At 29.9% G+C, this 14,282-nt stretch overlaps 1 protein-coding gene across 4 annotated transcripts in view; it reads left to right on the forward strand.

Moving 5' to 3' along the window:
- The first annotated feature begins 53 nt into the window (after nt 1-53).
- The window catches only part of LOC115884727 (cytohesin-1-like), a 71,341-nt gene continuing 57,112 nt past the window's right edge, over nt 54-14,282 (forward strand). The window contains exons 1-2 of one of the 4 annotated variants that reach the window (XM_030903373.1): nt 54-258; nt 798-871. In XM_030903373.1, the coding sequence (XP_030759233.1) occupies nt 198-258; nt 798-871 (135 nt within the window). In that variant the 5' untranslated portion in view covers nt 54-197. Of the gene's footprint in view, nt 259-587; nt 735-797; nt 872-6,788; nt 7,084-14,282 lie in introns of those variants that run through there. The other 3 variants (XM_030903374.1, XM_030903372.1, XM_030903375.1) reach the window with 3 other exon arrangements.

Here is a 14,282-nt window from a genome sequence, read left to right on the forward strand (position 1 = left end):
TTCTTATGACGTCATTGGTTGTATACCAAGCTTGGTTAGTAGTTCAAATGTCCAAATAAACTTTCTTGTCAATGTGATGACGTTTAAAGGTCCAAAATGGCGGTTATTTCTTTATATTGACTTGTATTTTGTTGTAAAAATTATTCTTTTAATAACAAAATGACTTTCGGTGTACTTTTTTATGATTTTCGAACGAAATGTTAAATGTTTTAAAGATGGGGGCGAACGGCACCAGCTTGGATACGTTCAATATTGCAGGTGTGTTGTTATTTTGTTTTTATAGGCTAATGTCAAGAGCAGTTCGATGTAAATAATGAGCAATATTTTGTTAAATTGTATCATAAAAGTTGAAAAGATCGTACAGGATATCATGGAAATTTAGTTAGTTGTATGTAATGGTGTAAAATATATTGTATAATATGTAAAATGGAAAAGTTTCTGTAATTGAGTATGGTTTTATTGACGCCCAGCGCTTACAGATAAAATTCGCAAATAAATGATTCATATTCTACATGATACAGTAATTCTATTATTTTAGTCAGTTATTGTTCTTTTTTGTTCTGCCCAAATCTTGTATTAACCAAAAAATTATGTGAAATTTTGACATAATCTTTCAAAACTTCTTCAATCCTGTTAATTTTGTAATAAGTCATCCTTCTTAAATTACTATTTATCACAAAACTTCTTCATGTTTTCTGTGCTCAAAAAGAGTAAGGCATACGATTTTTTTAAAGGTGTAAATATTAATATTAATCGAAAGTAAATATTAGTTTTAATAATTGCTCATATTGTTTTAGACCTTACGCAAGAACAACAGAAAATCTTAATAGAAATCAGAAGAAAGAAAACAGATCTTTTGTTACAAATACAGGTAAGTGGGTAATTGTAACCGATACAAGAGATATTCAGAGAGATTTGTATCCATGTAGGGAATGAATTACTAAAACAAAAGGAATGCAGTAGTTCCTTGTGTGAGTTATATTCTTTCAATCAATATTTATTACATTTTGAATCATTCATTTAACTATGAGGTATTTCAATTATTTTGGTGTCTAGATATTTAGCAAATAGTTGTAAAATGCTAATGTGTATAGAGTAACACACATTAGTAGTCACATAAAAGTAGTAGTGAAGTTATTTTTTACCTTTAAAGCCTTAAAAGAAATAATGGCTTGAAATTCTTATTTTTGATATGATAAACGGTTTTTCATTATGATCAAAACTGTGTTATGGTAACATTTTAGTTTATTTTAAGATAATATTGTTATACAAGTATTTTTGAAGGTATGGATTTTGAAATACATATAGAGAGGTATATTAAATTTAGTGTCTGATCAAAAAACAACTGTGTCAAGTTATCTGTTCCATTTTTTAATCACAACGTGTTTATTTTGTTTAAGTCAAATATATATATTATGTATGTGTTAGGCACATAATAACTTGTTAAATTTGTGTAAGATTTACCTAATTTTAATAAGGAAGTATTTGACAAAAAAATCACTACTGTACTATTTAAAAAGTGATTGAAATATGCTTGTTTAAAAAAACATTTTTTTCTATACCTTATCTTTTTAAGTACCCTGTACTACTACTTACTTGCCTATCTATTATACAATCAGTTTTTTAAGTACCTACAAGACAAGGATTAATCCATGATTGATTACATACATTTTTTAAGGTCAATGCCTCAATTAGTAAAAAAGTTTCAGTTAAAAAAAATAATTTGATTTAAAGCTAAAAAAATCATTATAATAAACTTGATATTGTACAGGGTGGGTCAAATTCGACGCTTTTAAATAGAAACACCCTTTTCTATAGGAGATAGACGAAAACTAATATCGGTGTCTGTAGCTCAATTTTCATCAAAAACATGATGGTGAAAACCGCACATCAATATCTGTTACCGTTTCGGAGTTACGGGGTGTTTTTCAAAAATGTGCATTTTTAACACATCGCTATAACTTTTTTGCTATGGAAAATTTTGTATTTCTATAAAAACATTTCCAAAGCACCTTTTTACGTAGAATTTAATGGTTTAAGTATAATTTTTTTAAAATTAATAATTTAAGAGGTATCAACAGAAAAATTGATTTTTTATTTGGGACACCCTCTATATTTTTAATTAACTGAAAAGAATTTAAAATTACCTTTCCAAAAATATAGCACACTTCATATTTTGTTATAATCCCCTTCGAAATACAGAATTTTTAAAAGTTCGCCACTTTTAACTAGTAGGCTTTGGACCCCTTATTGATGATATGCCCTTAATGGAACTCGAAAACATATTTTTCCAGCAAAACGACGCACCGCCTCTGAACGCTGAAGTTATCAGCAAATTTTTGCAGCCAATTTCAAGAATAATTGAATAGCTAACCAAGATCCCAGCCGTCGAGGCCGTCTGACTTAGTGTCCATGGATCTAATCCTATGGATATATTTGCGGAAGAATAAAGGTTCCTTATTCTTCCGTATAATCTAGACAAGAATTAGAAATACTTAGCAGTTATGAGAGGGTATTTTTCACCCCTACTGAGTTAATGAATTCCGCGAGAAATGTTCAAAAATTGCCCCGTCTGTCCATAAAAGAAGACGGTCGTTATGTCGAACACCTGTAGCAAAATCTCATGTCTTGGTTTGCTATTTATTTTTATAGTTATTAGATATAGTTTAAATGTGTTGATGTTGATTAAATATATTTTAAATTGTTATAAAATTCTGCATCTCTCATAGCAAAGATTATTTTCGTTTTAATTGATGCTCACAATCTCGAATTTTTTGCCATTAGACCCGGTGCCGTTCAAAGCCCACTTAATTTAAAGCGGGCGAATTTTTATATACTCTATATCCCGAAGAGGAATCGAGCAAAATATCAAGTGTGTTATATTTTTGGAAAGGTAATTTCAAATTCTTTTCAATAAATTAAAAATATACAGGGTGTCCCATATAAAAAATCAAATTTTTTGTTGATAATTCTTAAATTATTAATTTAAAAAAAATATACATAAACCATTAAATTCTACGTAAAAAGGTGCCTTGAAAATGTTTTTATAAAAATACAAAATGTTCCATAGCAAAAAAAGTTACAGCGATTTGTTAAAAATGCATATTTTTGAAAAACACCCTGTAACTCCGAAACGGTAACAGATATCGATATGCGGTTTTCACCATCTTGTTTTTGACAAAAATTGAGCTCCAGACACCGATGAGTTTTGGTCTATCTCCTATAGAAAAGGGTGTTTCCATTTAAAAGCGTCGAATTTGACCCACCCTGTACCTGTGTACCAATATCCTCTGGAAGTAAATTTTCATACATATTTTCAATGATAAGTTTGTAGTTTGGTTTGGTAACAGTCTAGGTAAAGCATCTAGCTCATTTGTTAGCTCAGAATTAGAATTATTAGAGTTAAGCAACTCGCATTTTCATTGGAGGACATTGTCATATATATTTCAAACTTCAGTCAACGAGAATATTCGTATAATTAAACAAAATTACTGTAAACCACTATAAATACGAATTGTTGGTTAGGTTCGAAATGTTTTCTCTTCTTAAATAAATGGAAGCGTTAACATTATAAGGCATTTGCATAAAAGTATATATTTTTGTTGGTATTCTGCAAAATTTGCAGGCTATTGAGGAAACAGAAAATGTACAGAAATAAATTGAAAATAATATTTATATTAAAACAGCATTATATGTCATTTTTTCAAACGTCTTTTAAATCCTTCAATTTAATCGCTGTTAGTAAGAAGTTTTACACTTCAAAAATGCGCACTTTGTGCACACACTGTTTTTTTTTCGATATTCTCTGCTGTTGATCTTCGCTTATGCGATTAAAATTTCAAACAGGGAATCCAAAGAAGAATATAAATATTTAATATTTACATGCAGATATAATTTATTTATGCAAAGTAACTTAGATAAACTTTGATCCTAATGTTCGTACGCATTCATTAGAAATTAATAAATTAATGATTAATGTATGTTGTAAATTATTGAGAAATATAATATAAAAACATAAAAATAAAGTCGTTATACTGGGTGATTGACGGACCGGTGTTAGGATTTTTTTTGAAAATTTTTGAATACAAATACACCTTCTTTCACATATAATTTTAATATTTATATTTTATTTATTTTATCTATCTATCTCTAATCGTTTTGAGATTAAAAATAATAGAGAACAACGGCACAGCCTACAAACACGTAAACGTTTACGTACGCATGCCACATTTGTTATATTTTTACACGTAAAAGATTCTTTTCATTTTACGTCTACGTATACGTGCCAGCAGCGGCCGATTCGACCGTAGGCCGTTGTTCTCTATTATATGTATATGTTACGGTTAAGGTCCGATGTCCGGTTAATGTCGACATTACCCGGTTAATCTCGAGAATAACACACAACGAAACAACCAAACACATAACCAAACCCAAACATTAACCTGTTAATGTGGACATTAACGGGACATCGGACTTTAACCGTAACGTATACATTTCCGTAATTTTTTACGTAAAACATAGGTACAGTCTGTGAAACGAATAACAGCCAATATATAAAATGACAGCGATCTCTATTTCATCGCCATCGCTGACGCCTTTTTTTCTATGATATTGTATAATTTGCAAATATAATTTTTCGAACATTGATACTTGCAAAATATACATATAAATTTTGTGAATGCAAATAATAATACATCACTATTAGTAGATATTGAATGTTTTTTGTTAAATTAGATCGATTTTCAAACCCCAAAATTTAAAATATGTTTTACCCATTATCTTATGTACCTATTCATTATTTGTATATTGTAAAACATATGCTGCATTTGTATGGTTCATAGTTTATTTGCCAAAGTATTTATTACTATAAATAGGTATATATATATATATATATATATATATATATATATATATATATATATATATATATATATATATATTGTATTTATTAACTGTATATTATGTATATTTCATGTAAACGATATCATTTATAAAATACAAACCAAAAATATAGGAATAATTATTTTATATATTGTATTTATTAACTGTATATTATGTATATTTCATGTAAACGATATCATTTTTAAAATACAAACCAAAAATACGAGGAATAATTATTTTTTCCATGTATATTACAACATATTTATTAATCCATAGTATCTAACTAGCGTGACGTCATAAATCTCGCTCCGAGGCTGTTCTATTGGAGACGGCATTGGTCTGATATTAGAAATGTCAAAAGCTGATGACATTTTACTTTTGACAATTATGACATTTCGTGTTGATTTTTGCAAGAAGAGGAAGAACTGTCACTTGTTATGTATTATTTTCCTTTTCTATTTCACGAAAGTAAAAAAGAATTACCTATCTGATTCGTTCAGGCACCCAATTTAAAGAATATCAGCAACTTTTTTGACAGAGGGATTTTATATTTGCCATGTGGGTAAAAAATAACGGTCAAAATTCAGAGTTATTCATTTTATAGACTATATCTTTTTGTAAAACTCGCTACGAGCAACCGTTCTCAATATATTTAAAATGGAAATAGTCAATACATGTCATTATTGACAAAAAATAAACATGTTGAGTAGATAGTTGACTGAAATCTGAAATTATATATTTGGAAACTTTTTATTTTTTTAAATTAATATTTTTTTTTTGTACACGTAATATTTTTTTTTTCGAAAAAATGATGATAAAACAGTTTCTGTTGAACATTTGGCACAAAAAACATTTTAAATTTATGATTTCAGTCTAATAACTATTTAGTCAACATATTTAATTTATAGATAATTTCGATTCCAAAAAATATCTCGAAAACCATTCCTCGTAGCGATTTTTACCAAGAGACCTTTTTTACGTAAAAAACGTCGTAAATGTATATTTTTTTACTCAAAAGTTTTATACAGGTACGGACGAAAAGTTATGACTCTTCAAACCAGTTAAAAAATATGTATGGTGGCGCCTTCTACAAGTAGGAGTCATATTGACATCAAAATCAAATTTTTCGTGTCAAAAAACTTCCATGCGCCAATTTTCATCCAAATATTGACGTTACTTCAGAAATAATCTGGAAAAAATCGAAATAAAAATGAAACTTCTACACCCTGTATCTCCGAAACTAAGCATTTTAGGACATATATTTATACGAATTTTTTTACTCATTTTTATCTGCAGAATATAGTGCCGAAGTTTCTGGAATACGGTTCGGACCACCCTGTACAGAAAATTTGTTTAGTGTTTTATGTAGAATTATAAAATCATTAAATATAGAGGGCGTTCAATTTAAAACAAACAATTTGGCGGTAACTTTCGGTTAAACCGGAAATGTTTTAGAAAATGAAACTATTTCAAAATAAGTATACCCACCCGGAAGTAACATTAACTTGAAATTTCAGATACAAATAAAATTTGTATCTGAAATAGATCCTATAAAACGTTTAATGAACTATTGGCACTAAAACCATGTTTAAATAATTAATATGTCCTAAAAAAACTTTATTGATTGAAAAACCGTGTATATTTATTTACTTTACAGAGGAACCGAAATATTACCTTTTATTACATCAGCAGTTTTCCTTGAGGGATATCTAGATTTTTAAAGTATTTTTTCGGGTACTTATTAATATATTAAATATTCCGTGCGTATAGTCTATTAGCGCTAAACTGTACAATTTTACATACATAAAATTAGCAAACAAATGTCAACGTGTTGTGTATTCTATTCTAGCGAACATAAGTATATGAATAAATAAATCTGTCTGTATAGACGCCGATAACATTTTTCGAACAAGAACAAGCTAATAAAACAGTTCGCAGCAGGCCTCGCAGGAGTGCGTTCGTTTTTAGGTTATGTTTGTATCGTGTGCCCCGTGATTATCCTTTTTATATAAGTGTTGTTGGTTGATTTTTACATCTATATGTTGCAGTATTTTTACAGGAAAATACTTTAAAGCCGTCTTGTGATATATTATAGTTTAAAGTGTTTTTTGGTTCCTGTTCAAATAAAAAAAATAAATCACACTGATTTGTTCTTAGCAGGAAGGAATAGCAAGAAATTCTTTCTATTTGTTGCATTAATGAGTGAGTAACTTTGTATTCATTTATATATTTCATTGTTTCAAGTCGTTTCGTGAAGTACCACAAGGTTTTTCTGGGTTTAATATTCATTTAAAGCGAAGAATTTTTTTATCTATATGTTTTGATGGTCATTTTATATGCTGGTTATAGGAACTAATTTAAAGGGCAAGGGACAAAAAAATAACATGAATTAAAAAAAACGGTTCTAAAGGAAATGTTACAGGGTAATATAATATATGTTACAGAAATAATACAGGGTATGTTTTATAGTGTAGTATATTAATTAGTTATTAATCTTATTTGATTTTTAGCCAAACCAAACCTATTAATTCCAATAATTTTTAATGTTTTAATCCATATGCAAATTTGTGTAAAAATTTCATGTCGCAAACAATATTACGCGCTTGTACCTATGAATATTTTTGAAATTTTAATGTTGAATTTTGATACACAATAATTCTTGATAATTTTCTACCGTATGATCGAAAAAAAACGGCGTCAGCGACGGCTAGAGATTGACAATCGATGATAATTTTGGCGACGTCATTCTCTATACTTAATTTACTAAAAAACTGACATAAAACTTATCAAAAAATAACACTAATTATAGAATGATTAAAAAAGGATAGATGGTTTCCAGACACGCAAATCTATTTACAAAAAAATATTTTTCTCGAATTTTAAACTACCCCATTTAAAAATCTTTTTTACTCAATGAACACAAATTATGACTTTCTCAAGGCCAACTGGCATTAAACCTCATTAAAAAATAAAGAAGAGCACGGGGCAAATAAACGACGTCTGGGGCTTGACCTCGCCAAAATTATTATCGATTGTCATTCTCAGTCGTCCCTGACGCCGTTTTTTTTCGATTGTATGATACAATATGTACAGAAAATAAAAATATTACATATATGACAGCTTCTTTTCAACTATATTATTATTATTACAGGGTGAGTGAATTAAATAAGTGCAAATATTTTTAGGGGTGTTGTACCTCGACCCCAGAAACACGTCTATGAGTTTTTTTGCGAATTTTTTGAAAAAAAAATTGGAAATTATTTATTAGGGCTTTAAGCACCATACTCATTCTCGAAAACAGTAGACGTATTTCCAAACGAACTAACGAATCGCTTTGACGAACCGCGTTAATTACGGCATCGCATCAACGAACCGTAGCATACTCTCTATGCGCGCATGTACGCATCAAATCGACGCATCAGCGCATTTAATATTATGGACTCATCAACGATTCATACTAAAAAACTTGGTACGTTGATATAATTTGCATATAGAATTACTTATTCAGTTATAATACACGTTAAGTATACACAATTTACAATATAAACGAATAAAAAAATAAACGTATCCTTTCAATATACATATAATAGGAAAACCGACAAGGGTTATTAATACGAATATCATTAACTACAGGCTATGTTTTACATATGAATAATAAATATTTTGATACAGACAGACAATAGGATTTTTAATTTCAGTTTTGTTTCAGTTGAACCTAAGAAAATAAGTAAACTTAGAGGAGTTCTAAGATACCCCTCAAAACTATATGGTCATAATTAGTAGTGGGAACTATCGAATGAATACTATCGAAACATTCGATAGTTGCAATTCATTCGAATAATTCGATAGCTAGTAAGAAAACATGCGTCGAAAACTATTCGAATAAAAATTATCGAATAGATGCGTCATCTGCCTTGAAATATTGTATTCTAGTAATTCGGCAGCAAAAACCATTCATTTATAAAATTCATTCATTTATCAAATTCATTTATTCGTCAGGATCGATTTTAATAAAATATAAACTGGATTTTAGTTGTCGTCCGGCGACGTAGGTTTCTTTCCTAGAAACCCGACAGCGGTCGGTGGCAATGCTATGAAAGAAGCCGGCATCTTCGATTTTTTGGGGAGTCAAATAAAGATAAGGACACATTATTTTTTTTATTGAGTTATTGAGGTGCTAGTATTTACACAGAAAATATATTATGAAGGGCGCTGTTGCCATGTATTTGTATTAGTTGGTATTAGCAAAGAATAGTATTCTTTAGCATTAGTTAGTTAGGGTAGTATGTTTATATGTTTTGCATTTTTTTATTAATATTCTGTTGTTACACTGCAATAATACTTTTTATTTTGGATGTAGGAAAATGATTTTTAATGTTTTTAAGCAAAGACTGGTTTAATAAATAATAATAACAGTTATAATTTGTTATACCTATTAACAACAAAATTTAAAATCATTTAATAATATAAACATTTGTTTTAAGTAGTAGCAAAATATAAACAACAAATAGAAGTCAAAAGTATTTATATTAGATCCTATTTAAAAATAATATAGTCTCTAAATGGCAACGTTGGTTTATTAAATAATAATAATTACAGAACTAATTTGTTATATTAACAACAAATTTTAAAATCATGAAATATAAACATTTATTAATTTTCTAAGCATGCAGTGTAATGGAAGGAAAATATAAATAAAAAATTAGAAATCAAAATTATTTATATTACTTTTTATTACTTTATATTATTATTTAAAAATAATATTTACTTTTGCTGGCATTTACTTTAAAACATAAATGAAATATTTCTTCGCAAAAAACTACATGTAAGAGAATTAGCATATTAAACAAAATACAAACATTGTTAACTTTTTTTTTTTAAATTGGCACGTGTAAAACTTTCAATTTAAATTTTCTCACCCCATAATTTGAGTTCGACAACAATTTACTTAACCACATTACTTTAATGTGATTAGTAAGTTCAACTAATGCTGGATTCAGAGTTCCGTAGCCGTAAGACGTAAGCCGTATCGTTAAGACGTAAGGGATATCGACCTTCACAATCACATGATTGCGTTCATAGATCTCCGTATGCCGTAAGCCGTATGCCGTAAGATGTAAGAAATGAACCAATTTTAATTCTTACGTTACGTCTTATCGAATCGGGTGTTGTCGGCTAGGTTCGGTGGTACTCGGTAGCCATTTCTACAACTTTTATAATATATTTCACAGATATTTCACCAGATTTCACTTCGGCAACGAAAATATAATTGTCCGTGTCCATTTTAGTTCAATTAAATTAATAATAACAAAATAAATAAGGAGTATTATAGTTTTATTCACAACATTCACAGCCCAAACAACAACATAACCTATTAAAAACGTTAAAGTTATCGTTACGTCTTACGGCAACTATGAATGGCTTTCCTTGCGTCTTAAGTCTTACGGCTAACGATACGGCTTACGTCTTACGGCTACGGAACTCTGAATCCAGCATAATTCATATTATTAAAACATCTAAAATACAAATATGTATTTTTAAAATTAATTGTAAGTTCATCTCATCTCTGTTAAAAATTGCTACTTCTCAAAATTTCCCTTAAAAAAATGCAATCTAACCTAACCATAATATACCATATAAAATTAAATAATTGAAAGATCGGGCTACGGAAAATCACACAAATTTTCGGAAAAAATTTTGACCACTTCTGCACACAATCGTCAATTTAAAAAAACGACTATTTTAGTATTTTAAATATTTTAATAAACGCAAAAATAGCATAGTATTTACAAGGCGAAGTTATAAAAATTTGGAAGAACTAATAATGCACTGACGCACACAAAAATCAAACGAATACTAAATTTCATTTATCAAAAGCATTCGATAGTCGTGGCGCAACGATAACCATTTAGTCGTACGGCGAGGTTGTCACATATGGTTTAGTATACAAATGAATGAATGATTTTATTCGAATAAAACCATTCGATAGTTGAAATCATTCATTCAGTAACCATTCGATAGTCTAATTCATTCGATAGTTCCCATCGCTAGTCATAATCCCAAACAAATAATAGGTACAATAGACAAACTTGACTGGGTAATATGTACCATACTTGTTTCTACGATGTGTTTCTATAATGTCACAAAATTTGTGGAATCTCTTTCGTCTGTTTTTAAAAGGTCCTGAAACTACGTAAATGACATTAAATCACAACAGGGTGTTGTATCGAAAACATATAGAAAGTACTTGGAATTAGGAACATACAAGGATAAGCCCAGACAAAATCGTCAAAGAGTCACAACTGAACAACAAGACCGCCTTGTGTGCTAAATTGCTAGAATAAATCCCAATGTTTCTCATTCAGAGCTACAAAGACAACTTCTGGCAGCTACAAGTGTGAACGTTTCAGTTGAAACCATAAGAAAAAGGCTTCGTGCACGAGGGTTTTACAGTAGAAGAGGGTTACGGATCCCACAGTTATCTCTGCAAAATAAAATTGACCGGCTAAATTGACGCGTTCAGCATTAAAACTGGACAACTGAGAATTGGCAAAATGTTCTTTTTTCGGACGACACCAGAATTGGCCTATGATCAGATAACCATCGAATTCGGGTTCTCAGAGTTCCAGGAAGACGAGCGAGACTTCAGGCTGCCAAACCTGTACCAAGATATAAAGGAGGAACTGTAATGTTCTGGGGAGGTATTATACTGGGAGCAAAAATTCCATTGTTACCACTTCAACAAATTTTAACGGGTCGGAGATATGTTGATTTGGTGCTAGAACCAATCATCTCCTCCTTGGAGAGCTGCAAATGGGGATAATTTTAATTTCATGCACGATAGTGCACCTCCCCATACCAGCAGAGTGGCTAGAGAATGTCTTGAAACGGAAGGTGTCATTTATATTTAGACTGGCCTGCCTATTTACCAGATCTAAACCCTATCGAACACTTGTGGGACTAGCTGAAAAGAAGGGTTAGAGCTCGTCGAAACAGTCCAGGAAATCTCGCACAGCTAATTGATGCAGCATTAGCAGAATGGGAAAACATACCCCAAGACAACGTGCATAATTTAACAAGAAGCATGCCAGCGCGGATAGAAGCTTGCATAAGGGCTAGAGGTGGCAACAAGGAATATTAAAATTATCAATTTTCTTTTTGTTTATGCTTTTTGGCCATTAAAAATTTAAATCTTAATTTCGTATCAGAAACCCAAAAAAATGCCATTTTGTTTATTTTGGGAACTGATTAATGTTTTTTATTGCTATATGGATTATTTTTCATTGAAAATCATTGGTAAGGACTGAGTTACTATAACAAACACCTTAAAAATCAAAGTATGTCTTCTATTAATTATCAAATAGAATCTAATATATCTGACCACCCTGTATGTATTAGGAATGTCGTAAATTTTATTGGTGCAATTATTTGAACAGGAATTTTCGGGCACAGATTACAAGCTAAAGTAAATATCAAATTAACCTATAAAAATGTTTATTTCGATTATATACGTAGCCGAGTGGTAGTAAAATGCTTAAATATAGTCTAGCAAGTTTATAAAATTTGAATTTTACACATGCAGACCCATAACTCAGCGGCAAGTATGTGACTTGTTATTGTTTGCCTAAGTTATGCCGATTTGGGGTTCGATTTTGGCTAATTTTGGCATAGAAATTAATTTTTCGTTAGACAAAATTATGATATCTTTTAATTTAGATTTTCTTTTGTCAAATATCTTTATCAGTCGGTAGAAGATTTTCCCAAACTGCTTTAAAAAGTTTTCTAGAATTTCTAGTTGTTTATTTCAATTGTTATGCTATTAGGAATGCGCGCGCTTATGCAACTATTTTATACAGGGTGTCCCAGAAATAAGTGCTAGTATTTTAAGGTGTCGTAGATCTCGATAAAAGAGACATATTTTCTCTTTATTGTTTTTTTAAATAAGTCCAAAATAACGGAGTTATTTTACTTCTTCAAAAAAAATATTTTTTGTTAAAATTTTGAGAACCACTGGATCTTTTCTGGATTTTCTTTCTTGTAAATTTAATCTACTAACTATGTTGCCATATTATCAAGAAATTATGATTTTTAAATAAAAACTAAAAAAAAATCCAAAAAGTTTTTCAAAAAATTCCGAATTTTCAATTTTTTTGCGAAAAAAAACTCATAAGCGTATTTCTGGGATTGAACTATACTACCAGTTAAAATACTTGCACTTATTTCTGGGACACCCTGTATGAAACATATTGTAAACTTTGTATTCTTTGTACAGGGTGGTCGAAATTGGTCTGTTTTAACAGAGAAAATCTATTTCCTGACTAGATAGAGCAAAACCGTCATAGATGTCATGGGCTCGATTTCTGAGACACGTTTAATGGCATAAACCGCATGTTGATATTTTTACTGCCAACTGAGATACGGGGTCTTTTTTTACCATTTTGAAAATTGCCCATAACTTTTTTATTTCGCGGAATAATAAAATTCTGTAAAGACGTTCTTAAGGCGTAGTCAGTTTTTTCTATGCTTGCTCTTTTTGTCATAAATAATAAAAAATATAATTATTTAAATGGAAATCATAGTTGGCTATGAACTTAAAAAAATGCTGATGTTTAACCCTTTCCAACGATATACAGTTATAGTATTTATTTCTAAGAATGAGAGAAATATTAGAGTTTTTATCTTTGTATCGAAGCGGGCCTTGATTTTCTGTTGACCTAGTTGCCTAATTATTTTTTATCGCAATTTAATATTCTATATTATTATTTATCTGCAAAATTAAAGACTTTTGAAAAGAAAAATCAACATTCTATATTAGTTTTGCCAATTACAATTAAAACGCCATTAAATGAAGAATTTAGAGAGAATCGGATTGGAACAAGGGGCCCCGTATCTTGGTCTGCTAGGTCCTGTGATTGAACTTCCTTCAACCTTTTTATGGGGGGAATTAAAAAAACCTTATATACATATAAGAGAAGAACCATTGGACGAGAGAAGAATTGCAGAAGGCTACTAGGCAAGCTTTTGGACTTATTACACCAGTTCGCTTAATAAATCGCTGTAACTCTGTGCGCAAAAGATGTTTATTATGTATTCAACGAGGAGGTACTCAGTTTGAACATCTTAGATGAGTTTTTTTAGAAAACTATATTCGTCACTCAAAAAATACTTTGTTCAGCTTTGTTCTTTGTTTATTGTATGGATTTCAATTGTAATTACTAAAACTAATATAGAATGTTAATTTACTTTTTCAAAAGTCTTTAATTATGCAGATAAATAATAATATAGAATATTAAATTGCGATAAAAAATAATTAGACAACTAGATCAACACAAAATCAAGGCACACTTCGATACAAAGATGAAAAACCTAATATTTCTCTCATTCTTAGAAATAGATACCCC

Source organism: Sitophilus oryzae, unplaced genomic scaffold (assembly GCF_002938485.1).
Source record: "Sitophilus oryzae breed Bouriz unplaced genomic scaffold, Soryzae_2.0 scaffold_347_pilon_pilon, whole genome shotgun sequence".
NCBI lineage: Eukaryota > Metazoa > Arthropoda > Insecta > Coleoptera > Curculionidae > Sitophilus > Sitophilus oryzae.